Source organism: Talpa occidentalis, unplaced genomic scaffold (assembly GCF_014898055.3).
Source record: "Talpa occidentalis isolate TD23 unplaced genomic scaffold, MPIMG_talOcc4v2.1 talOcc4.7, whole genome shotgun sequence".
NCBI lineage: Eukaryota > Metazoa > Chordata > Mammalia > Eulipotyphla > Talpidae > Talpa > Talpa occidentalis.
The window spans coordinates 84,622,427-84,648,726 of record NW_023605083.1 but is presented as its reverse complement, the minus strand read 5'-3'; the positions used below and the strand labels follow the sequence as shown (position 1 = coordinate 84,648,726).

The 26,300-nt window shown below is 43.7% G+C and overlaps 1 protein-coding gene across 1 annotated transcript in view; it reads left to right on the top strand.

Moving 5' to 3' along the window:
* Window positions 1-1,396: 1,396 nt before the first annotated feature.
* LOC119231464 (sodium-dependent serotonin transporter-like) overlaps window positions 1,397-26,300 on the top strand; it is a 26,142-nt gene continuing 1,238 nt past the window's right edge. The window contains exons 1-11 of the mRNA XM_037493202.1: window positions 1,397-1,670; window positions 13,056-13,503; window positions 15,680-15,814; window positions 16,316-16,535; window positions 17,278-17,416; window positions 17,942-18,076; window positions 18,387-18,490; window positions 19,820-19,947; window positions 20,034-20,146; window positions 20,837-20,968; window positions 22,244-22,343. Of these exons, the coding sequence (XP_037349099.1) occupies window positions 13,161-13,503; window positions 15,680-15,814; window positions 16,316-16,535; window positions 17,278-17,416; window positions 17,942-18,076; window positions 18,387-18,490; window positions 19,820-19,947; window positions 20,034-20,146; window positions 20,837-20,968; window positions 22,244-22,343 (1,549 nt within the window). The 5' untranslated portion in view covers window positions 1,397-1,670; window positions 13,056-13,160. The remainder of the gene's footprint in view (window positions 1,671-13,055; window positions 13,504-15,679; window positions 15,815-16,315; window positions 16,536-17,277; window positions 17,417-17,941; window positions 18,077-18,386; window positions 18,491-19,819; window positions 19,948-20,033; window positions 20,147-20,836; window positions 20,969-22,243; window positions 22,344-26,300) is intronic.

Below are 26,300 nucleotides of genomic sequence, written 5' to 3'. Positions count from 1 at the left end.
CATGCCTTAGTGGAGCAACTTGTTCACACAGCAGTTACACATTAGTTTAAGAAGGTCAAGAGAAACCTTGATGCAGCAAACAACTGAGTTCATGTGAAAGGAGGACCCGCCCTAGGCGGAGCCCTGGCACCCCCGGATTTGGCCGGGAGATGACATTCCCAAACTCGCCCTGGAATCCCCAGCCTGGCTGGGCGCCCTGGAAGCCAGCTAGCTCACCTGAGGGTCCCTGGGGCTCTCAGCAGCACTCCCGCAATCTCCGCCCTGACATCTAGGTGGCACCAAAGCTTCACGCTGGTCCCTCTCAGGTTGGGGCGCCGCCCACGCTCAGGGAGAGTTGTTCCAACTCAGCCGCTCTTGACAGATGCCCGCTCAACTTCTTTAGGTGTGCCCTTCTCTGGGTTCAGCTCTTCCCAGAACAAAGGGGCGGCAGGTTTGTAATTGCTATTTCCTTTCTGCCTCCCTGCCCGGCCCCTCCCCTCCTCTGTGGAGAAGTGAGTCAGCCGATGTCCTCCCATCTCTGCCTCAGGGACATCCCAAAGCAAGTAGTGCAGCTGCTCTGCTCAAATGGGAAAAATAATTTTTTTCTAAAAAAAAAAAACCACAATAATGTTTAAACTTAAGGTGCTTTTTAAAAAATTACCAAAGCAATATATTCCCGTGGTTTAGAACACTATGTTCCTTTGGAACATCTTCTGATAATTAAAATACTGTAACGCATCCTTACTCGACATCAACGGGATGGACATTTTTGCAGATCACTAATCCATGTTGTTTTGATACTGCTTTGAACTGATTTAATAAAGCAGGAAATACTTCACTCTTTCCTTCTGCAAATATTTACTGGGAGCCGCTGTTGGGCACTAGCTTGGGCACTGTTGGTGCTCTGGGGGTGGCAAGGAATTAGACGAGGTCTCTTCTGGCTGAGCTCAGAGACAGATAAATTCACAGAATGTCAGGCGCTTGTTAAGTCCTTGGGAGAAGAAGAGAGCAGGATTCGGGGTGGAGGTGATGGGATGTGTCAGTGGTCAATAAAGATCTGTGAGCAAGCGGCAATGAGAACTTCAATACAATTTTGGAAGTAATTGGTAGGGGAGGAAGTACATTTGTCAGCGATGGAGGAGCAGCCCTTCCCCTGAAATGTTGAAGAGCAGGAAAGTTAGGATTCTAGGCTCTTCTCAGCTTGCCGCCAGCCCCCCACTGCACCCGGCTCTCCTGCTCCCCAGCGCCCTGCACTCCTGGGGCGGGGGAGGGTGGAGAGAGAGAGAAAGAGAGAGAGACAGAGAGAGAGAGAGAAGGCGCCCGCGCGTGGGTGGGGGGGGGGGAGATTCTTCGACTCTCCCCAGCCCCTCCCCTCTTCCTTTGCCCCCACCCGCGCCCCCCCCCTCCCTGGCGAGTGCATCCTGGCGGCCACCCCCCTCAGGAGGAACACTGAGCCCCAGCGGCCGGGAAACGTGAAGTTTATGCTGCTCAAAGTGACGCAAAAATTCTTAAAGAGCTCTTTGGCGGCGGATATCTAGAGATCAGACCATGTGAGGGGCCGAGAGTACAAATACAGCTGCTCGGGAGCCGGCTCCCGCAAAGGTAGCAGGCGCCCCGGGTGCCTAGAGGGCGCGAGGGTCGCCCCCACCTCGAAAACCCTCGGGACCAGCCACCCCACGGACTCCCGGCAGGTGGGTCCGCTTTCCTTCTTTCCTCTAATATACACTTCTTTCCAGAACTTCATCCCACTGTGCCTCAGCAGACACTGGCAAGGGCGTGTGTGCTCCTGTGTCGTGGGCTCCAGGCTCAGCCGCGGTGCTCTCCAAACGGAGTGTGGACCGGCGGGAGAGGGAGGTCGCGGGGGCCTTTGTCGTTGCATGCACTGGGTTTTGATGTCTTGCTTAGGTGAGGGAGACCCTGTAAAGATTATCTTAAGCAAAGTACTATCCCAAAGTGCTTTGGAAAAGTTGCTTTAGTTTCCACCCATAGCTTATATCTGATCTTTACTTACTGCCATTGTGCGCAGGTGGCTTTATGCAAAGGCAGAGTTCTAGTTGACAGGAATGCCCAAATATCTAGAGAAATCTGTGAGCGACACTTAAGTGGAACGAGACTCCATGCTCTTGGATTGTTTTCACTAGCAAAGCTGATGCTCGCTCAGCCATTTCACCAGCCATTCAGAATTTATGTGAAACTGCAATGCCAACAGCTGTTATTCCACAGTTGAGGTGTGTAACCATCAGTCACTTTAACGATGTCTACGTTTGAATGTAGTTTTGAAAAACCTCCCTGGAGCCAAACAACACCGAGGGCACATTTCCTTTTGCATGGGGTCTTTTGAAGATTGAGTTTCTTTTTTTCAGTTGGGTGCTAAAGAATTTTGAAAGCAGACTTGCTAAGAGTCAGACATTACAAAGGCTTGTGTGTATTTTCATGATCAATTTTGTCCAGAAAAAACGAACCAGGTCAATGGTTTATTTATGAGCCTGCTAGCTCTCATCATAGTTAGATGAAATCAAATATTTAATGTGTTTTGCCCTTAGTTACATAAGGAAAATGTCTAAGAAAGCAACACTGGGATTTGTGTTCAATGAACCGGAGGGACACTATGAGCAGCGTTAGTGTTTGGGTTTTAGGAGTGAAGGAAAACACACAGAATCTTGACTCTTTGTTCCGTTACTTACTTTTGTGCCAAGAAGCTGACGTCCAAATGTTCAGCTTTCCTACCCCAGACTCAGGTGGGGTGGCTGCTTCTGCATGGAAGAGATGCAGGTTCTTATGGGGTTTGTGCAAATTAAGCAAAGCCATTTGGGGGATGAGTTTTCTTATTTTTCACTGAACCTGACTTGGAGTAGATTGAGACTGTTTGACAATTAATCAAAAGTCTCCTCAATACTGGTGATCTGTAACTTCCAGTACAGATATTCAAACCCATTTCTTTCTGTCTCCTTGCTGAAGAAGTGTATATACTAGGGAAAGACAGTGGGGTGGGGGTGGGGTTAGAAAATAATGTTGACATTTTAATGGAATTGGCAAAAATTCAGAAATTCCTCTTTGGGGAATTTATAGGGTTCTCTGAGCATTTTGATGAAACTCAGAGAGGCATTTCAAAGAGTTTTACAAACGGGTAAGGAGACCATGCAATGGAGGTGCTTGGCTAGAGGCAGATTATCTATCACAATGAGCTTACGAAAACACTCTGGATGCCCCCCCCCCCCAAAGAGCCACAGGTACATCTAGAAATTAAGCAAGTAAACAACAGTTCCTTCTTCATCCTTGTCAAATGGTATAATTTGAGAGAACATAAGCAGGGATGTCTGATGATGTTTAATTTTAATTTGGCTTAATGAATCAACAGGATGTGGTCATGACTTGACCTTTTTCATAAAGATGACTGAATGGCCAAAGGGAAAGTTATGCTGTCATTTTCCTGTCCTTTTAAGAAGGTATCTCCAGTCTTGGTTATTGCCAGTTTCAAATCCCCAGCTATAAGTGGGGGTGGAGGTATGCATGACATGATGTCCAGTTCCCTCCAATTCATTCTGTAACTAACTCTGTGCTTTAAGCAAACATGGGTTGAAATGATGGTGCCAAATGCCTGAGGGCCAGGACTCCTACCCAGATGTTCCAGATGTTGCTGTCAAATCAGGATCCTCCATGTATTCCCAACCATGGGTTTCACTCTAAGGCAGTTTTGTCCATTCTGATACTTAGCAGGTAAGTCCTGCACTTCAACCCAATCAAACAATAGTGACTATACTTCTCAGTCTCCCCAAAGAAGGCTGCGCACAGTGGTGCAGTAGAAAGGATATCCCAGGCAGTACATATTGGGGCGGTGCTGATTGTTTCCCAGTCACTAAGCTACTGCCTATCAACCATAATTTCCTGAGGCATGCGGGGTCCATGGGACAGGCTGAGGTGTGGAGTCATAGGTCTGATGAAGGGTCGGTCCATACCTGGGGCAAGCTGACTCACTCAGAACTTGTGGAGAATCTGTTTCTGGTCTTAACTGGGCAAAATAGCACCCTAAGGAAAGAAAACCATTTTCTTTCTAGGAGGGACAACATGGAAAATAGATGAAACTAGGCTTTAAAAGAAACCTAGCATAAATGATTTTCCCTGGGCAGAGGGATGAACTGCTTTTCTAGGGTGGGCACAAGACCCACATCAGCTGATGCAGCCTCCCGATTTCTGACTTAGGTCCACATTCAGAAATGGGCCCCAAGTACTGTCTCTGCATGGGAAGCTTTCCCTCCTGCCTGACCTTTGTCTCTTCTAGTGGCTGGGAAGATGAATGCCCATTTACTGAACGGTCAACAACACGTTTTTTAAACTGAGTGTTTTCCTAGCCCTGTGTCCAATGGGGTGACAAAGCCAGTAGAGATAAGGCTGGTGTGAGGCCTGACTGCCTTATTTCCTTCTTTCCTTTGACTCCCCTGGAACCTGGCAGCAGCTTCCTCCCTGCCTCTCCAACCCTGGACTAAGGGTACTGTAATTAAGCCACAGCCTTTATAAAAGCCAGGACTGGATAGCTGTCCAGTTGCAGAAACCCTCAGACTGTAGAGCAAGAGCTGAACTCCTACATTAACTAAGAGACCTGGAAGTGGCATTGCAGGGCCAGCTCCATGGCCAGGGTCCCTGACACTGTCAAGTGGCAGACAGTAAGGGGAAGGTCTCCTGGGATCTGAGGCTCAGTTCATGTCATTTGGAGCAGGGAGGGAAGAAGTGAGAGCAGGATAATAAGGGAAGAAGTGAGAGCAAGATAATGACAAGACTAGTGCCAGATCTAGTTGTGTGCTCTGGGAATCCAGAGCCTGAAGCTGGTGGGTAGACTCAGTGGGCATGAGCAAGGCTCTTGCTTTCTTGTGTTTCTGTGGGGTCTTCCTGGACATCATCAAGAAAAAAAAATTTAATTTCCTTTATTACTGAGCTGCTGAATAAAAATAAACTGAATTTTTGCCTCCTGCTAAGGAATTCTCTCGACTCAGGGAGGGGTAGAGCTGAAAGGACCTTGGAGGCATCTATCATGGCTTGCTCAAGCTTGCTCCCAGCAGCTAGGTGGCTGTGCTAGGGCACAGCCTATCCTAGAATATGAGTCTCCTACACGTCTCGTCTTTTCTTTCCCCCAGGTGGATTGTGTTTAAAACATTAATTAAATTAGCTGACTCCTCCCTTTGTTTCAGAGCAAAGGAGCTGGGGCAGGAAGGCAAAGGGAGGGAAGAGACAAGGAGATGCAATTCTGGGCACACCACCAGCAGCAGGGAAATTTGACGACTAGAGGTTCCCCAGAATGGTCTGAAGGCTAGAGCTATTCTTCTCCTGTTATTTATTTTCAAAAATTTCAACTGAAAAGTCAGAGAAATGGTTTGGAGAACCTTCAGCCAGACTCACCAGTTACTGAATTTTGCCACATTTGTGCATACATGCTCTCTTTATCTAATTTTTGAATGTGTGGTATATATTTTTATAGAGTATATAGATATATAATTATACAAATTACATATATAATTTTTGTTGAAACTTTGAGAACTTGCCCACATCCAAGTATTTCGCCCCTAATATTTCAGCATTTTTCTTCTAAAAGACAAGGACATTCTCCTAAATAACTATAGCCCCAATATTAATGACATTTGGGAAACTTGACATTAATAAAATACTGTCAAATATATAGTCCCCAATGCTACCTCAGTAATGTCCTTTGTAGCTTATAGGGTTACTTTTTTGAGACTAAACTAGACTGATTCTCTGCAGTAATGAACTGATTTTGCACAAATGCACCCAAACTGTGAGAACTGGCAGTAAAGCACATTTCAGAACTTCTTGACCTAAGAGACTAGACACCTTCAATTCACACAACCAAATCACAGATGTCTGGTGACTGAAGAGGTGGCCACACACACACACTCTCCATTCTGTGGTTTGAGCCCATTATTCTCCTCCCTTGTTTCCCATTCAGGAAATGGGCCCAGATCCCCTTCCTCTGGGCTCCCTCCCTCCCATGTTATTTAATTCCATCCACATACCTTCTCTCCCCACCCTACCCCCTTCTCTCCTCGGCCTTGCTCAGCTGCCACTGGTAAATCATCCTCACTCAACTCCCTCCCCTGGGGTTTGTTTTCTCCTCTCCTTCCCAGCTCCCTCTTCTGACTCCTTCTGTTTCCTTCTGACTCCTTCTAATTGTGTCTGTTTCACACTAAAGTAGTCTCAGTGATGTATTTGTACATGGAAAAAGAAAAGATGATCTGGAAATCCTCCCACTTTTTTTAATCTAACAACAATGCAGAAGTATCTAGAAGGTGGGAGTGCTTCTCCTAACCTTGTGTGGTCTAACACATCCCCTGCTTTGAATTTCTGGAGTCTCTTTCCCGGCCTTGCCCACACGCAAACCTATTACAACAATAGTGTAAGAGCAGTTTTGTTTCTGCCAAAAGTTGTAAGCTGTAAAGTTAAGGGTAATAAGGAGTTCATGATAACAATTCCTGAAGTTCTTTAAAGGTGCCTAAAAGACAACCCCACTGAATCTATACAAGAGTCTCTTGACTTCCTTGTCCTTCTCTCCTTAAATTCATTTTTCTCTAGAACCAGAAAGAACGTTAAATAACTTCTAATCCTTTTCATTGTCATCCCCACCCCAGCCTCATTCACAGTACTTAATAATGCTGTATTCTACAGTTTTCGTATTAGACGTTTTCTAATTTTGCAGTTAAACTAGGATTTTGTAAGCTGGTTTAGAAAGCTAATTATCATTAAAAAACTTATTTCTGTGGGTAGAAAGTACAGCCCAAGTTCCAAACAAGCAACTAACAAATGAATGTTGGCAACACCAACTATTAATGGGTATGCCTGTCGGTACTTGTTTCAAAGTCTAAAAGTGCAACACAGGTTCTTCTTTAATGTTAGACATGATTTTTCCAGTCCATAGTCCATTAAAATTATCCTGTGACAGTCCTCCTTCTTCCCAAAATGCACAGCACATCTTCCTAATGGGTGAGGAGCAAGAAGGGACAGGGCCCCTGAGAATGATACCCTAAGGAAGAGAAAGTAATGCCTCACCTGCCTTAAACCTTCCCACATGACTGCTGTGGTTCCACAGGCCCCACATGTGCCCAGGAAACTAGGATAAACTAGTTTTATCCTAATAGGCCCTCTGTGCTAGGAGCGGTGCACTACAAACACAGGGATGTATAAGTCTCAGGTTAGGGTGGTAAGAGGAAGAAGCTTCATAGAAGAGGTAGATAGAAACTTAAGTCAGCCTCAGAGGATGCAGGATAAGGGATAAAGGGAGAGAAGATGCAGGTGGGCATATCCCGTGGCCCACCTGGCCCTGATAATCTGGGGGCTTGTTTAAAATGCAATGTCTACATGGATCTTTTGAATTAAAACCTCTGGGAAAGGAGCCCAGGAATCTGCTGTTTACAAGATTCCCAGGTGATACCACAGGTCCCAGGTAAAGTCACGGGGTGAGAAGAGTAAGCATGAACCATTGGGACCCCGTGGAAGTGGATGGAAGCCCTAAGATCTGGCTCAAGCTGCCCACTCATGCTGTAGACTACAAATCACTTAGCCTTGTAGGCTTCAGTTTCCCTGACTGGGGTGTGAAATAGAAAAACAGAGTGGGTTGCATATGTGTGGTTGTGTGATGACCATTAACTGTCATTTGTTATGCTTTTCTTGCCCTCATCACAGAGGTAGGCATTTGTCATACTTTAATGTCTACACTAGTCTTTAGGAAGTAAGACTTTTTTAATGGTCTGCTTTTATATTTGAGGAAATGGAAGCTCAAAGAGGTCAAGCAACCTACCTAAAGTAACAGAGTCACTAAGTGGTGGATCTGGGATTTCCATGCTAATCTGTGAGACCGAAAAGTCATGGGTTGTGGACACATAAGAACTGTTAAACAATGGCTTGAGAAGGTAGGCGAGGTGTGGCTGTTCATTTTCTCTAGAGGAGGGTTCCCACACCTATTAATGTCAAATCGTTATTATTTTTTATTTTAAAATCAAAATAAATAATCCATTGTACTTCTGCCCAGTCTCTGGAGTGGGCAAAATTTTATAATTTCCCGTGGAAAGAAGCTTGGGTGCTATCCTCTTCTAGGCAGGGAAATTTCTGAACAGAGATCCTTCTCCTTTCTCGTAGAACTGACCCAAATGACCCTGAGGATTTTAAGCCGATTTAATTCCTCTCCCAAAGAAGTAAAGGTTCTCAAGTAAAGCATTCTTAGGATAAGGAGATGGAATACAGTTTTTACCCCTTAAGTCCAAAACCAGATTTTTTTCTACTTCTTCCATTCATATAATGAGGGCTCTTCATTTTGTTGAAAGGTGAGCCAGGAGTCCCTGTGGCTTACAGTCTATGATGCTTCAGCCCAGAGAACTCAACAGTCCCTTTAGCAGATACAAACATGAACAACCACCGTACATTGTGACGACTCTGAGCCATAATCAGCTAAAATCCAAGGGTCTGAGACAAAAGCCAAAAGCTGTGCAATAGCAAGAAAAGGAAGATTTTTAAAGCCTAAGGGCAACTTTGGAGCTAGAAAAGTGAGATATCTAAACATGCTACATCAAGTCTGCAGCAACCCCAGTTTACATTAGAAAGTGCAGCAGTTCTAAAAAGCAGTACTGGCCTTTCTCTCTGTAAGCATATTTTTCCTACCAGTTTGTCTTCCATTTCAGATATCGACCTTGTTCCATGAATTCTGTGAAGGAAGGACTGCATCTGTCTTGTTTCCAAGAGCCTAGCACATAGTAGGCACATAACACACGGTCACTGCATTTAGCACGTAGTTGCTGAATTAGTGCCGATCCGTGATAGAGGGCCAGGTTCAGTGTTTATGTGTGAGGAGGCGCTGGAGCTTCTTATCATCCTTGCTAGGTGCCTTGGAAACTTAAGGCTCCCTATGACAAGAGAATGCAAATTGCCACTTGGCTATATGACCTGTAATTAATCCTATCTCAGCGGTAAACCCATAATTAATGCTGGTTTTTGTTTTGTGTTTGAAAATGGAAATTATGTGTCCTGAGAAATAAACTCACTTTGATCCTGACATGTGAAGTCAAATTATAAAATTTCTATAGTATTTCTACTTGGAATGTGTGGATGGGCTTCAATCAGGCAAATGGAGTATTGGGTATTTCCAAAGGGCTGGGTGGTTTTATGACTAATCACTGTAATTAAATGTTTGTTCAGATTCTGGTTCCCCTGGCTACAGGACAGTGTGTAGAAAGAGGAATGAAGATTTGATCAGGAGAAGTTTAAATAGAAACAGTCCTTTTTACTAGGGGGGAGGTGGAGTGAATGAGCACACTCCCTGGGCTGAGACAAAGCAGGAGGGTGAGCAAGAAGTTGACGATTAGTCTGTTAACTGCACCACCATGCTGCCCATCATGTGTGGAGACGTGAAGGATGAGGCTCCTGCATGTCAGGCTGTTGTCCACAAAAAAGAACTGCATTATGTGGCACCACCCACACAGCCTGTCACCTGCTCAGTCTGGGACATTCACACATTCAAGGTGAAAGAAAGGCATCAAGGGCTTTTCTGGCCATGAGAAACTCAAAGTCTGCCTGCAGGAGGTCACAGACATACTTTTGACCTCATTTGTAATTTTTCTAGCCATCAGGATAAAAATATCTTTACTAAAGCTTTCAAGAGAGAATTCTTAGAAACCACCCTTCTTAACAACTCTTGCTTTTATATCCCCGGGCCAGCTTGCTGTCAACCATTGTTATCTGCTGGCTGCTCTCAGTAAAAAGAGTTGTTCAGTACACTGTAGAATCTGAAAAATGGAAAAGCAATCTGGGATTCCATGCAGCATCCTGCAGGTAAAAGGGAACCCAGACCTGGGCCACTACATTTTGGCTGCTGTGACTAGTATATGGGAGGCGTTCTCCTCCAACTGGGAGAGTAGACAGTAGGAAAGAAGGAGATGTGCAGTTCCGGCTTATTTGATGGTTTTGAGAGGTGATAACTTACCTCTTTGCACCCCAGGTTCTATGATGAAGGGTAGAGGTACAATAGGAGAACCCCTGAAAGCAGCTTGAAGAAGAGAGAGGGCAACCTGAGGTCAGTGCTCACATGAGGTACACTCTTAGCAGATTTCTTTATGACTTGGGGAATATTTCAGGAAATAAGATTTTTGTAATGGCTCAGAGTAAAAATAGAAAATTGTATATTATTTTTCTAGTAGATGCTCAGTGGAATTGTCAAGAAGGATCAGATGTCCTGGGGGGCTGAACCTCTTAAGCACCCTGAAGAACACACATTATCTCCCAAAAAGTTTGTCAACCCACATGCACTTTCCGTCCTCTGTGCAGGATGCCCCAAGGGAGAAAGTAAATGAAATCTAGGACAAATCACTGCTGCTGTGGCAGAAGGAGCAGACACTAGAAACCAAGCGTAAGTTAGTAACTTACGCTCCTCCCCACCCGCCCAATGCATGCATTGAAGGTGGACAATGTTTCCCTTCCACATGTCATGATGGACAGGCCAGAGAAAGCGCTACTGAGCTTTAATTTAAATGACAGGAAAGTTGCTGCATTAAAGGCAGGAAAAAGTTCCTACGTAAAATTTTGAAGATGGAGAAAAAAAGATCCAGGGGATGGGGGAGCTCAGTTGTAGTCAGGCCCTATCTGTTGGGTGCCATCTGGCCCAACATAGTAAAGCTCTTTATCTCTGCCATCTGGTCTCCAAGTTCTCCAGTGTTTAATTTGGAAAACGTGTCCTTGACATAGGCTAAAGGAAAATACAGACACTTTCTTCAAATAACCAGAGGCTGCGAGTTCAGTATTAATTTAGCTGTGTATTTAAATATATTGACATCTCATCATCTCTCTCTCTCTCTAAAAAAAGAGAAAGGAACTTAAGAAAATTCCCTTGGTCTGGATAATGGTTACTTAGAGTGGATAAGGGAATATGTGGCTATTTAAAAATTCCATCAAGTCTAGCTGAAGTCTCAGAGAAGGGGGGCACAGGGAGAGTCTGGAAAGCAGCAAAAAGAGGAACAGAATGGGGTTTTATCTAGATCATTCTTTGCCAGAAACTTGTACTCTTCTATGAGAAGTATTTGCATCCTTGAGTCTCGGGTAGGGTTGGGGATCAGGACTTCATAGCATGGAACCAAGAACGTCTACCTACCTCCTGATGCATACACTAGCTCTATGGAACTGTTTCCACTCTCATTGCTGTGGGGATTTCTGGCAATAATCAGTTCCTTTAAAATGCTTATTTTCCATCTTATGGGGGAAAAAAAACAAACACAAAACTCTAATTACTTGTATTTCTTGGTGTTCATGTCTAATCCTTGCTGGAGTTATGTACATGGTCATCAGTGTGAATCTACTACTTTGTGTTCTAATTTTTCACTCACTACATTTTTGTCTTCACATTTCCACGTGCAGACAATTAACTTATAGCCACTGAAAGCCCCACATAGGTTGGAGACACACACTACCATTTTTTTAGCCCCAGTTCCTATCTATACTCTGACTATTGAATTTGGAGGGTTAGTGTCAGATCTTTGCAGTTATGAATAGTGACAGCAGGCCACTGCTGGACACCTCTTCCTAGAAAGATATAATGTAATCCCAGCTAAACAGAAACATGTTTCAACTCCCAAACTATTTCAAGAGATTGAATAGTTGAGTCCCAGAAGAAATGAAATTAGCTGGGAGATTTTGTTTTATAACTTGGTAACAGGCCATAGTTTAAAGTCCAAAAGGGCTTGGCTTTCTACCTGTTTGACATCTCAGACCTGGATCTGGAAGCCAAGCTAACTTCCCTGCACCCCAACCCACAGGAGTGATCTGAAGATACCCAGACCCGGCCCAGCCTTCCCCACCGAGAGGCGTGGGGACAGAAAACAGCCACAACGGCATCTGTAACCTCTGTGCTCTTCTCCTTGGCTCTTCTGGTGAGGGTGAGAGGTGACCCTGTGTGCTCACTTGCAAAAGAAGGAGCTGGGTAGCCACAGGAGTGGCTGGGAGGGGCAGGAATGAATGAATGGTGAGCAGCAGAACCATTTAGGACTCAGTTGGCATTGCAGAAACATAATAGGAACAAAAAAAGGTGAAGTAAGAATGGACTTGATACAGCCAAAAGCAGCTAGAATATGCCCAAAGGTTCTTTTTTTTTTTTTTATAGAGGCATGTTTTATTTATTTATTTGTTTGTTTGTTTGTTTGTTTTGTTTATACATGCACTGGGTACAGTCAGAAGCGCGGGAGGGTGAGAGAATTCACCAGAGCCAGAGTGGGGAGCAGAGCAGGCAGAAGGACGGAGATACACTGCTGAGGGGAGCAGCGGGCGGCAGGAGAGGTCTGCGCACCATGTGGGACCCTCCTCCGGTGGCCGGGGAACAGCCGGGGATCGAACTGGCACCGCAGAGGCCGCGGGCAGCTTTGCAACCCAGCGCTCAACCACTGCGCCACCGGGGAGGCCCAAGCCCAAAGGTTCTTAAGATGCAAGGAAAATGAAAAAGTTCACAGCTCAGGAGTTAGGGGATGCCTCACAAAGGGTGGCCTTTTCACTGCTGTCCTTGGCTCCTTTTTTGTTAGGTCATAGCTATTGTTTATAAAAAATATATTTTGAACATTCAGCTTGAATGATGGAGAGGACTGTCCTTATATACATGCAAGCAAAAGTGCTACTTAGTCATTGTTTTCCTAGCACAACATCCAGGACACAGTAAATGCTTTTTGAAGCTTTATCCAAACAAGTCCTCAGGTTCTTCTGAGGTACTAGTAAGTTCCAGTGTGAAATTCCAGTGCCTTGAAATGAAGTAAATACTTTGCCCTTAAATAGACCCTGTACAAAACCTTGGTAATTTTGCTATTTTTTTGTTTTGTTGTCTTGTTGTTTCTATTGCACATTACTTGTGATTTGATACATTGTATCGGTTCAAAATGTAGTTGATTTTCTAAACTCAGGGAGCAAATAGGATGGCTCACATCTAACAGGTGCATTTATTAACTAATGTAGTTTAAGATGTATGATGAGTTAATACCAAAGGCATTATTTATATTCTCCTTTCAAAGGCACTGTTTATATTCTCCTTTCTCTGTGTGCTTTTCCAACAGAACTCTCAATCCCATTGATATTAAACGGAGGAGAGCCATAGAACCAAGCACCAAGAATTCAGTTCCTCTACAGATGGGCATCATTATCATCTCTTAGCCAGCAGAATGGAGACCATGCCCCTAAATTCCCAGAAGGAGCTGTCAGTGTTTAAGGCTGGAGAAGATTGTCAGGAAAATGGAGTTCTACAGAAGGGTGTCTCTGACTCTGGGGATAAGGCAGAGTCTGGCCACATCTCCAACGGGTACTCAGGGGTTCCGAGCCCCAGTGCAGGAGATGATACTCAGCACACCAGCCTGGCTGCCACCACTGCCCTAGTGGCTGAGGTTCATCAAGGGGAACGGGAGACCTGGGGCAAGAAGGTGGATTTCCTCCTCTCAGTCATTGGCTATGCTGTGGACTTGGGCAATGTCTGGCGCTTTCCCTACATATGTTACCAGAATGGAGGGGGTCAGTATCAAGGTCCTGGAGTTCTGACTCAGGGGTGGTATCTAGATTCTCTTGGGAGCCCAGAGGATAAGTCATATCTTTTCTCCCTTGTTTAACTGCTATGAATCTGGGAACATGATTGCTTAGACTTGTAAGCTAATCTAAAAGACAAATCTCCAGTAAGCCAAAATTTTAAGTTCGCATGTGATGAAGTTCTCTGGGTTTTGAAGCTGAATGACAGCTCTCCAAAACTTGACCTCACAGATTTGTAGTACCATGAGGGTTTCATGTTGAAAGGCCTCCTTCTCATGTCTGCATTATCCAAGCTCTGTCCTCCACTAGCCAGAGGCGAGGAAACAGCTAGTAGCACTGTGCTGATCAACTCCCTCTGGCTGTCAGGGTCTGCTTAGAGGAGTCAGAACAACTTGGAAGGTGGCTCCAGGATCCCAAATTCCTGGGCCTGGCACACAGGGCTTTTAGATCTGTGTGGGAAGTCAGAAAGGGCATCAGTGCAGGTCCACAGCTTTAGGTTACAATCTGGGCATGCTGCAGAGCTGAACTCAGCCACAGCATGACATTAATGGCAACTCCAAACCAAATATGGATATGCCTTGTATCTCCAACCAGGGTGTTAGATTTTTGAGATCAGAGATTATTGCTTGATCCTCCTTCTACCCCTAATGCCTCTAGAGCAGTTCACTTGTAGATTATCAAAAATAGTAGCTGACTGCAGGCATTTAAGGGATCCCCAGGGAGAGTAGAGCCAGGGACTGAGTCAGTAGGTATGGCTCTGTGTTGACTTTGAATTTGCTATCAGAATAGAAGGACAAGAAATGGGAATCAAAGCAGTCAATATTCATTTTAACAGCTCTGACAACAGATCTGGGAGGGCAGCTAAAATGAGGTTTGGGGGGATATTCCATTTATTGTCACCCTCATTTCTTTCATGATCTGACACAGAATTGCCTGAATTTGCTACATTGTTTAAGGACTCTGCTCCATGCAGTTGGCAGTGTGAGGGGATGGGAGGGGTGGGGAGGTGGTATGGCAGTGAAGCACAGAACTCCTGCTTGAAAGGAGCAGAAATTGGAATCACCTTATCTCCAGCTTGGAAGGACTCACCTTTAGCCAGAGCTGCATAAAAGGCTCTGGGTCAAAGGTGAAATTTCTCCTATTAATTCCCTACTATAAAGACAATTAAGCAACCCTTTGGACAAATACACCATGAAAACACAACATGGTTTTTATTCTTGAGCCATATTTACCCTCGTGATTATAAATTAGGTGGGATCTTCCTAGTTGCACTGACTTCATGTGTCTAGGTTCAAAGCACTTTATGGGAGGGAAAGTTACCAGTGAAAATCACAGCTAGTGCACCTTTTGGGTTAAAACTCAGGCTGTAAGTAATTCTTAACTTTACATTCCCATATTCAGCCTCAGTCACAAGCGCTAAGAGACTCCAGCATCTCCACTTACCTGTGCTTTCTCATTCTGTAACTAGCTACCTTTTCCAGCCGCAGCTACAAAGGTGGCTTGCAAGGGAGGATTCTCTGGCTTAGTGGAATTTTGGAAAATAGTCAAATAGCAAATAATTAAGTGTCTAGAGCCAGGGATAATACAGGTGACCAAAGATACTAATTCAGTGACTCACAGATTGTCATGGGAGATCTGTTCTAAGATCTCAAATGCTGGTCCATGCATTGGTTGCATTAGAATCACCCGGGGAGCTTAAAATTTTTGTTTTATAACCATACCTGGAGCATCTGCTTTAGGAGGTCTGGGAGAAGTTTTTGTTTTGTTTTTTTTTTTTTTTTTAAGCTCACCAGAGATTATAATGATTGGGTTTAGGAAACCTAGCTCTCTGCAGTCCTGTCATTTTATAGGAAAGGAAAGGAGACAGAGTCCTTCGAGCATTTACAAGTGGCTGTCCTTATAACTCACAAACCCAGTTTTCCTTCTGCTCATTCTCTGCCTCTTCCATACCTTGCTTTCACTGTGGCACTCTGGCTACTACTACTACTTCTGGCAAAGCTCTAAGATCAGAGGACCACAGTGTGAGGTCCCTCAGCACAGGATGGCTCTGTGACATTCATGTACAGATGGCTCTGGTTCTTGGTGTAACTCCTGGTGTCCAGATCAGTTGAACTGTCCTGGGGCAGATGTGGCAGGGACTGAAATTGTCTTTTATCTGCCTCAGGGGCATTCCTCCTCCCCTACACCATCATGGCCATTTTTGGAGGGATCCCACTCTTCTACATGGAGCTTGCACTAGGCCAATACCACCGGAATGGATGCATTTCAATATGGAGGAAAATCTGCCCAATTTTCAAAGGTAACTGAAAGGTTTGGGTGAGTGGTTGAGTAGGTCCTTCAAGGAAGTAGTGATTTACAATGAGTGGGATCTGGGGGGCCTTCTTCTGGATTCAGTTAGGCCTTAGGTACCCCTGGGTGATAGCTTGAGTAAGATTTTGACTGCTCAGTGGTATAAAATCATTAAAGGGAAATAATAAATGGCAAACTAGAAGTAAACTATAGTAAATAAGAAGAAAACTAAAGAATCAACAAGCACACATTTTCTAAAACATAACCTTGCAAATTCATATAAGGAATCTACCACATTACCACTTTCCCACTATCTGTCAGGTTACCACTATCTACCACTATCCCACTATCTACCACTTTCCCACTATATGTCTTTTGGGAATGACATGATTGGTAGTACCAACCTTTACTCCTCACCTGGGCTATAGTTCCCTCTACTGCCCTGTATTTTCAGTCTTTCACTGCTGGTCTGCTCTTTAACTTTGGCCTCACTTTACCCTTTCTCTCCCAGGTATTGGTTATGCCATCTGCATCATTGCCTTTTACATTGCCTCCTACTACAATACCATCATGGCCTGGGCACTCTACTACCTCATCTCCTCCTTCACGGACCAGCTGCCCTGGACCAGCTGCAAGAACTCTTGGAACACGGGCAACTGCACGAACTACTTCTCTGAGGACAACGTCACTTGGACATTCCATTCCACGTCCCCTGCTGAAGAATTTTACACGTAAGTGCATGTAAGTGAGGGCGTGGCCAGTGTGGGCCAGTCCACACCCCTGAGGTTTGACTTCTTAGGAGAGAAGAAGAAGGGAGCAGAGGTTCTTTACAGGTTTCTGAGAGATAAGGTATCAGGAATGGGGGAGTAAATGTGAGCGATGAGTGGCAGGGCCAGCTCCATGCTGTATTTGGAGTTGGGAGATTCTACCCTGAGAGCTCTGCAATCTGTCTCTTCTGTGCTGTTGTTCTTTCTGATGTGCTATGCCAGGCTGCCCCAGGCCTACTGCTACCCTCACATTCCAAAATTATTCCCCTGAATCAAAACCACCCTTCTTTCTGGGGCTTCTTACCAGTTGTCATGGAAGCAAAGCATCCTAGTACTTCAATAGTCTGAAACTATTCAAGTAATTTCCAGTGTCACATGTCCACTGCGTAAATGGGATCTATCCTTTGGAAGAAGATGCTCAGATTGGGTAGCATTCTTTAATGCTGGAATTTCAGGTCTTGGCAGTTCAGAGAGGAGAAGGGGCCCATTACCTACACATATCAATTCTCGTGAACCCAGAACCCACCTGAATGTGTTACTGGCTCCTTTAGGATGAGCAAAGCCAATCTCAGCTCTTCCCAAGACTCAGTGACCACTTATGAGTGCAGTGTCCACTTTTTCCCTTGGCATCCTCTGAGAGGTATCACATATTGCATGCTCAGATTACTTTTCAGACCATCTCATAGGTCTTTCTTGTCCACTGCAGGCGTCATGTCCTACAGATCCACCGATCTAAGGGGCTACAGGACCTGGGGGGCATCAGCTGGCAGCTCGCCCTCTGCATCATGCTGATTTTTACTGTTATCTACTTCAGCATCTGGAAAGGTGTCAAAACATCTGGCAAGGTGAGGACTGGCTGCTGATTCAGGCCTGCAAAGGACCCCAGAGGTTCTCAAATTCAGAACCCAGCAGCCTAGACAGCCACAGACAGGGAAACATTTTTTTCTTCAACACCAAGCACATTCATGATGCCCAATCTTGCTTCACCAAATCTGTTAGAAAATTCTACAAATGGGACAATCCCAAGAACTCTTATAAGATTTTTCACCAAAATTCTCTTAATCCACTGTAGTATGACAATAGGGACAATATTTTGTTGAAATACCATCATAAACCATGTTCAGTACTTTATATATATGGCTACTCCATAATCTACTGCTAGATATTTTCCCCATTTCACAAAAGCAGAGTGAATATTAGGGATAGCACAGGCAAGCAGTGAGTCAGATCCTTGTCTGATTCTAAAGGCTCTGATCTTTCTGCCATACCACATTGGCCCCTAAAATTACAGGAATTAAAGAGGTAGACTTTCTTTCTTGAGGTCTTCAAGAAACACAATGGTAACCTGTTTCCACTCTCCTTCCTTACAGGTGGTATGGGTGACAGCCACCTTCCCTTACATCATCCTTTCTATCTTGCTGGTGAGGGGGGCTACTCTGCCTGGAGCCTGGAGGGGTGTTCTCTTCTATTTGAAACCCAACTGGCAGAAACTTCTGGAGACAGGGGTAAGATAATGTGGAAAACACATACACCTATTTCTCACTGAAGCTAGTCCTCCAAATAAAACAGTAGGGACTACTGAAATTGACTTCAGTAGTTAAGTCTGCAGTGATAACCAGAAGTACAAGCATGAAAAGCACAGCTGAAGCTACTGGATGTGTTCATGCCAAATGACGGGAAGAAAAAAATCACATTTGTTTGCACTTGATAACAAGAGCCTGGAATGACATAGTTTTTCACTTCTTCACATAGCCACATAAAGTCACTGGTCTTGCTGTTACCTGGTGTCCACTCTCATCCTTACCTCTGTTCCAGGTGTGGGTGGATGCTGCTGCTCAGATCTTCTTCTCTCTCGGTCCTGGCTTTGGAGTCCTACTGGCTTTTGCTAGCTACAACAAATTCAATAACAACTGTTACCAGTGAGTTTCTGGGGCCCCCTCAAGCAAGTTTGAAAGTGGGGTAAAGTTGAACAAATGACCTCTAACCTGATCAGCTCAGGTCATGGTAGACACAGACCCTGACCATTCACCCATACCTAAGCCAGTAGCTGAGAGAAAACCAGTCATGTCTGTTTTGTCTCTACATATAAAAGAAAAACAAACTAATACATTCCAAAGCAGGTTTACAAAAATTGCAACATACATTAAATGTTTAAATCTGACTTGTTAGTGTATGTAACAATAAAATTATAATATGCTTATTTGCATGCACATACACTGACACCCAAAGTATAATGATTGAGCTATTTAGACAATGCAAGAACGCCATTATTTCTGTGGCAAAATCTTATTTCAGAAATTTTGATGAAGCCCTCCAAAAAAAAAAAACAAAAAAGAAATTTTGATGAAACAAAATTGTACAAATTATGTTTTACCAATTATGATTTAAATATCACTCATCTTTAGAGTTAACTTTTGCTTTAATGTTTATTATTCATGGCAATTTCCAGTGATCTAATTGTGCTATTTATAAGATTATATATTTTTTAATTAAGTAACATGTCCTTGTATTTGGGACCCCAATCTGAAGTTATAGGATGAGGTCTTCTTTTAAAAGTATCATGATATCGGGCCTCCCCAGTGGCGCAGCAGTTGAGCTCTGGGTTGCGAAGCTGCCCGCAGCCTCTGCAGCACCAGTTCGATCCCTGGCTGCCAGGGAGGATCCCACATGGTGCGCAGACCTCTTCTTCAGTGCCCGCTGCTCCCCTCAGCAGTGTACTTTGGTCCTTCTGCCTGTTCTGCTCCCTGCTCTGGCTCTGGTGAATTCTCTCACCCTCCTGCACTTCTGACTATACCCAGTGCTTGTATAAATAAATAAATAAATCTTAAAAAAAAAAGTATCTCTGTGGTGGTCTTGTAATGCCATTTGTAGATGTCAAAATTCTAAATCTGTAGACTTCACAAATGTGAACCCAAGTTGCCCTCCTAGTCCCCACTCCAACCCAGGTCCTGCTTCAGAATCACCTTGTTTGAAATCAAGAGGTCTATGCTCTGTTGCTTGGAAACACCACCATCTCTTTAAAACAACTCTTGACCTATTGTTCTCCTGATGCCGTGCATGGTGGTAACTATAGCTTGTACTTCAAGCTTGATACAATCAACCTAAGCTACAAGTAGTGGGAGAAGGGGAGGGGATAGGATTGAAATCTCTTTGAGCTCAACCTGCTCACCCTTGCCACATTTAGAGACAGATGCTTATTAGATTCTGACCTCAGAAATGTCTCAACCTCTCTGGGTTTTCTGCTCCAGAGACGCCCTGGTGACCAGTGTGGTGAACTGCATGACAAGCTTCGTTTCAGGATTCGTCATCTTCACTGTGCTTGGGTATATGGCTGAGATGAGGAATGAAGATGTGTCTGAGGTAGCAAAAGATGCAGGTAGGACTTCAGGTTCTGTTTTCCTTTAAGAAATCTTCGTAGGACAGGTTTCAGAGACCACCAACTTATTTCCTCTTCTGTTGTAGGCCCCAGCCTCCTCTTCATCACATATGCAGAAGCAATAGCCAACATGCCAGCATCCACATTCTTTGCCATCATCTTCTTCCTGATGTTAATCACACTCGGCTTGGACAGCACAGTGAGTGAATGGGGAAGAAAATCCAGCTCTGGAAGAAAAGAAGAGAAAGAGGAAAGGGAGGAAGGGGAGGAAGTAGAGAAAGAGGTAGAAAGGGAGAAGGGGAAACTAAAACTGTGCCTTCCCATCCTGGCTATCCAGGTGGTGGTGGCTGCTTCTGGTGCTCTCCCAGACTCTTGCTTACTTCTCAGTGATGGTACTCAATACCCTTAGTACATTAGAGTCATTACTAGGATAATGAGGGTAAAGTGCCCGATATAGGCCAGGAGGTCAGCATTTGTGAACTTTTATTATTGTGCACTGCCCCTTGACCAGATGGCAGCACCTGAAAGCCAGGGCAAGGTAACTCTGGTGTCTCAGTCCCCTGCTATCCAGCATTCAGCTCATGATCTTGTGCTCATTAGAATGGAATGAGTCTCAGCTTTGAGCTGGCCTTTGTGGTAGTCTCCCCAAGAGACCTCATATAAAGAAGTCCTGTTCACGTGCTACATTTTCTTATCTGGATGTATTAGTGAGGGGTTCTCACTGACATTGTAAAAGAGGGAAATATATTTCCAGTGAGGACTGACAAGTATGGGCAAATGGTCATGATCACCTTACTTTGTCACTTGGTAATATTAACTTTCTCCTGCTTCACTGTCCTAGAAGGTAACAGATTTGTCCCAAAGCTTCCAATGTGACTGTGTCTCTCAGTTTGCAGGCTTGGAGGGTGTCATCACAGCTGTGCTGGATGAATTTCCACATGTCTGGTCCAAGCGCCGGGAGTGGCTTGTGCTTGGTGTGGTCATCACCTGTTTCTGTGGATCCCTGATCACCCTGACTTTTGTGAGTAACACAACCCATAGCTCTGAGTCAGCCTCCCTTAGGGTCTCTCCCCTAGAGCAGAACACTATAAGAAGCTATTCCTTTCCTTCCATCGTGCATGGTGGCCCAGCTTTAGGGCTAAAGGAAGAGGGGTTGTCACAGCTATTAAAAAGTTCTGTCATCAAGGATAAGAAGAAATGTTTCCATTAGCTTCTATTGTTATACAGAGTCGCTTGGCATGTTATAGTAGATCCAACTAGATTTTAGGCTTGGCAGAACATCTGGAGAAAAACTACCACTTACTTTTTTGTAGTGCCGGAAAGGCATGGAGCAGTTTCTCTATGATCCGGGCATACGGGTAAAGGAGATTCCTGGAGCCCTCAGTGGCTCGCTCAGGCTTTTATTGAGCTTTTTACATCATTTGTAATGTGGCAACCAGGTACATGGCAGGCAGGGGGTTCAGGGGGGCCGGGAGGCTGGCAGGCCTCCCAGCCCCCAGTGAGTCCTCACTCTTTCTAGGCTCTCTGGTATTCTTTGTGGTGTCCCCGCTGTCTCTGCTTCCGCTACCATGCCCTCTGCTTCTTTGCTGCTTCTACCACCATTGGCATCCCCATGATGCCGCCCTTATAAGCCCAGTCTTTCAGCCCAGGTGCGCCCACTTATACATGCCCACACCCTACTCCAGGTGTCTGGCATCAGGCACGTGTGCAAGCTCACAGGTGTCTATCATTAATACTGTAAAATGTGCATCAGGTGGTACCCATAGGCATCCAGGGCTTGTATGCTCTACTCAAGGCAGATTTTGCACACGTGCATCTTCACACCATTGCCCAGTCTGTTGGGACAGAGGCTTTAAACTACAACCAACATGTTCAATGCATCTAAAGTTGTGGACTCTTCAAGATTCAGTTTTTAGGAACCAGGATTCTTCAGAGTAAAGCACACAGTAGGTGTCAGATAAATTGAAAAAAGTTGAAAATAGATCTGGAAGTTCTTTTGAGTTTGTCTCTTAGAGCTTAGCAGGGAAATGAAACAAGAGCGTGCTATAGGGAGCAGGAGGAGCCCACTGATGGGATGAGATCTGGCCCACACTGTGAAGGCCAAACAGATAGGCTTTGGGATACTTGTATTAGGTCCAAGTTGAGGATTTTCCAGAATTATGCTAAGAAGCTAAAAACAAAACAAAACAAAACAAAAAAAACAGCAGCAGCAACAGCAGCTTTTTAGGCCCATATAGTAAAGCGGGGAGAGTGCCTCAGAGAACCCTGTTAACCAGGTTCATGATCTCCTTTCTAGGGAGGGGCCTACGTGGTGAAGCTACTGGAGGAATATGCCACAGGGCCTGCCGTGCTCACTGTTGCACTGATAGAAGCAGTTGCTGTGTATTGGTTCTATGGTAAGATGCTTCCTTCTGCTAGTCACAATTGTTTTTACACCAACGTACAGTCACCAGATCAGAGACTGACTGCATCAAAGAAAGGCCGGGCAGTGGATGTCACCTCCTGGTGGATTTGTAAAATAATCTCAATTGAATGCTTTCTTCAGAAACGTCATCAGGGCCTCCCTGGTGGTACAAGGGGTTAAGTCTCAGCACTATCAAGCTATTAACAGCCACTGTAGCACGAGTTCAAACCCCAGCCAGGGAGCTACCCACATGGTGCAGCAGACCTCTCCTGTCTCACTCGTACTCCCCTCAGCAGTGTATTTCAGTAGATCCACCTGTTCTGCTCCCCACTCTATCTCTGGTGAATCCTCTGGGATAGGTGAATCGCTGCTCCCCAAACCCCTGGACTACACCCCAGCTCTTCTATGCATAAATAAATAAAAAATTAAAAATAAATAAATAAATGTTTACCCAATGGCAACAGGCTGAAGTGGTCACACAGCTCATCCACAGTGGATGCATAAGATTGGCTCAAAGAATTGCAGGGAAAACAAAGAATTAGTGTACAGGGAATGTATTTACAACATATACAATATACTACTGTTATAAAGAGTGGCTCCAAATTTTAAGTTTCACAAGCAAGTGCTCCCTCCAGTGCCTTGAGAGCAAGTTTAGGAGCTTATTTTCTAGGGTAGAGGCAAGAATGTTCCTATTTGGATTATCTGTCCTGGTAACCCTCCCTCCCCCCATTCTCTCTCCTCTGATCCTGGAGTGGACTCTGATAAGAGTGAAATCATCTGGAGTGCAGAGTGAGCTGACTTGGGCCCACTGGCAGGTGTCCCAAGAGCCCTTGGACAGGGATTGGGAGGGTACAGCCAATCAAAGACCAAGGTTCAGATATATCTCCCTCCGTATTAAAAATCAAGAAGTGATAATTTCATTCTGAAAATGTATTTTTCTAATTTCTATGAAAATGAGATAGTTTGTCATTACAGATAATATGAAGAAGGGGACATGTATTATGAGTTGCAGATGGGCCTGTTTTGTTTTGCTTAGGAAACCTGTTTTTTTTTTTTTTTTTAAGAAAGTCCTCTCTACTTCCTCAAGAACTCAGAGGACAAAGTTCAAAGTTTGTGAATTGCTCTAGACCTTTCTGTGGTATTACTGGGAGCTCTTGGAAGCACCCATAGAACAGCACCCTCCCTTCCCCTTCTCAATTTCTCAGTAATTTCTCTGTTACTTTTTATAGAACCTGATTTTTTTTTTTTTTTTTTTTTTTTTTTTTTTTTTTTTAAATATTAAATTTTATTTATATTCCCCCATACAATTGCAAACGCCCCATTCTGACCCCAATCCTTCCCCTCCCGCCCCCCACCCCCCAAAAAGTGTCTCTGGTTCATAGTTTTTTGTTGATTTTGATTTTCACTTTCTTATATTCATTTTCCTGGTCCCTTATTTAAGTTTTCTAGATTCCTGCTATGAGTGAGACCATCCGGTATTTTTCTTTTTCTTTTTGGCTTATTTCGCTGAGCATGATCCCTTCCAGTGCCATCCATGTTGCTGCAAATTGCATGTGTTTATCTTTTTTGAATGCTGAGTAATATTCCATGGTATATATGTACCACATCTTCTTGATCCAGTCATCTATTTTTGGGCATTTGGGTTGTTTCAAAGCTTAGCTATTGTAAACAGTGCTGCTATAAACATAGGAGTGCAGGTGCTCTTGGAATTGATGTTTCTGTGTCCTTTGGTAAATACCTAGGAGGGGAATTGCTGGATCATATGGAAGCTCTATGTTTAGTAGGTCCAGAAATCTCCACACAGCTCTCCATAGTGGTTGGACCAGTTTGCACTCCCACCAACAGTGCACAAGAGTTCCTTTTTCTCCACATCCTCGCCAACATTTGTTGTTGCTAGTTTTTTTAATATGTGCCATTCTCACTGGTGTGAGATGGTATCTCATGGTAGTTTTGATTTGCATTTCCCTGATTACAAGTGATGTTGAACATTTTTTCATATGTCTGTTGGCCATTTTGCATTTCCTCTTCAGAGAAGTTTCTTTTTAGCTCTTCTGCCCATTTTTTGACTGGATTATTTTCTTTGTTGTTGCTGAGTCTCATCAGCTCTTTGCAGATTTTTGTGATCAGTCCTTTATCATTAGTGTTGGGTGCAAAAATGTTCTCCCAGTTGGTGGGGTTTCTCTTTGTTTTGTTATTGTCTCTTTTGCTGTGCAGAAGCTCTTTAATTTGATGTAGTCCAGCTGTTTATCTTTCTCTTCACTATCACTGCTTTGGGTGATGTGTCTGTAAAGATGTCTTTGATGTGCAAATCCCGTAGTGTTTCGCCTATATTTCCTTCTATGTTTTTTATGGTTTCAGGTCTTATGTCTAGTTCTTTAATCCATTTTGAGTTGATTTTTGTGTATGGTGTGAGGTAGTGGTCAAGCTTCATTCTTTTGCATGTAGCGACCCAGTTTTCCCAGCACCATTTATTGAACAAACTTTCTTTGCTCCAATGCATAGTCTTTGCTCCTTTGTCAAAGATTAGTTGACCATAAATCTGTGGGTTTTATTTCTGGATTTCTATTCGATTCCATTGGTCTGTATGTCTGTTCTTGTTCCAATACCATGCAGTTTTTGATGATTATGGCTTTGTAGTTAGAGTTTGAAGTCTGGGAGTGTGATGCCTCCATTTCCTTCTTTTTTTTTCAGTAGAGCTTTGGCTATTCGGGGGTTTTGGTGATTCCATATGAATTTCATCAATAATTGTTCTATTTCTTTGAAGAATGCCATTGAGATTTTGATTGGAATAGCATTGAATCTGTATATTGCTTTTGGTAGGATGGCCATTTTAATAATGTTTATTCTTCCAATCCATGAGCAGGGGATGTCTTTCCATTTCTTTGTGTCTTCTTCTATTTCTTTTAACGGTTTTATAGTTTTCTTGTGTATAGGTCCTTTACCTCTTTTGTAGATTTATTCCCAAATATTTGATTTTTTTTTGTTTCGATAATAAAAGGGGTGGTTTTTGATTTCTTCTTCTTCAGATTTATTGTTTGTGTATAGGAAGGCTACTGACTTTTGCGTGTTGATTTTTGTATCCTGCCACTTTACTGAAATTGATGATGAGTTGAATTAGTTTTTCTGTGGAGATTTTGGGTTCTCTATGTATATTATCATATCATCTGCAAATAGTGATAGTTTGACTTTCTTCTTTTCCTATTTTGGATTCCTTGGATGTCTTTCCTTGTCTTATTGCTCTGGCTAGGACTTCCAGTATTATATTGAAAAGCAGTGGTGAGAGTGGACATCCTTGTCTTGTTCCAGATCTTAATGGAATTGCTTTCAGCTTTTCACCATTGAGAATGATACTGGCTGTTGGCTTGTCATAGATGGCCTTTATGATGTTGAGGTATGTTCCTTGTATCCCAAGAATTTCAAGGGTTATCATGAATGGGTGTTGCACTTTGTCGAAAGCTTTCTCAGCATCTATTGATATTTATCATATGGTTTTTATATTTCTTTTTGTTGATGTGTTGGATAACGTTGATTGATTTTCGGATGTTAAACCATCCTTGTGCCCCTGGAATGAATCCAACTTGGTCGTGGTGAATTATCTTATGGATACATTGTTGGATTCTGATAGCTAAAATTTTATTGAGGATTTTTGCATCAGTGTTCATTAGGGAGATTGGCCTATAGTTTTCCTTTTTTGTGTTTTCCTTATTCGGTTTTGGTATTAGTGTAATATTGGCGTTCATAGAACGTGTTTGGTATTGTCCCTTCCTTCTCATTTTTTTGGAAGAGTTTGTGAAGGATAGGCACTAATTCGTCTCTGAAGTTGGTAGAATTCCATTGTAAAATCCATCAGGTCCTGGCTTTTGTTTTTGGGAGGTTTTTAATTACCATTTCAATTTCGCTGCTTGTAATTGGTCTGTTTAGGTGTTCTATTTCTTCTTTTTTTTTTTTT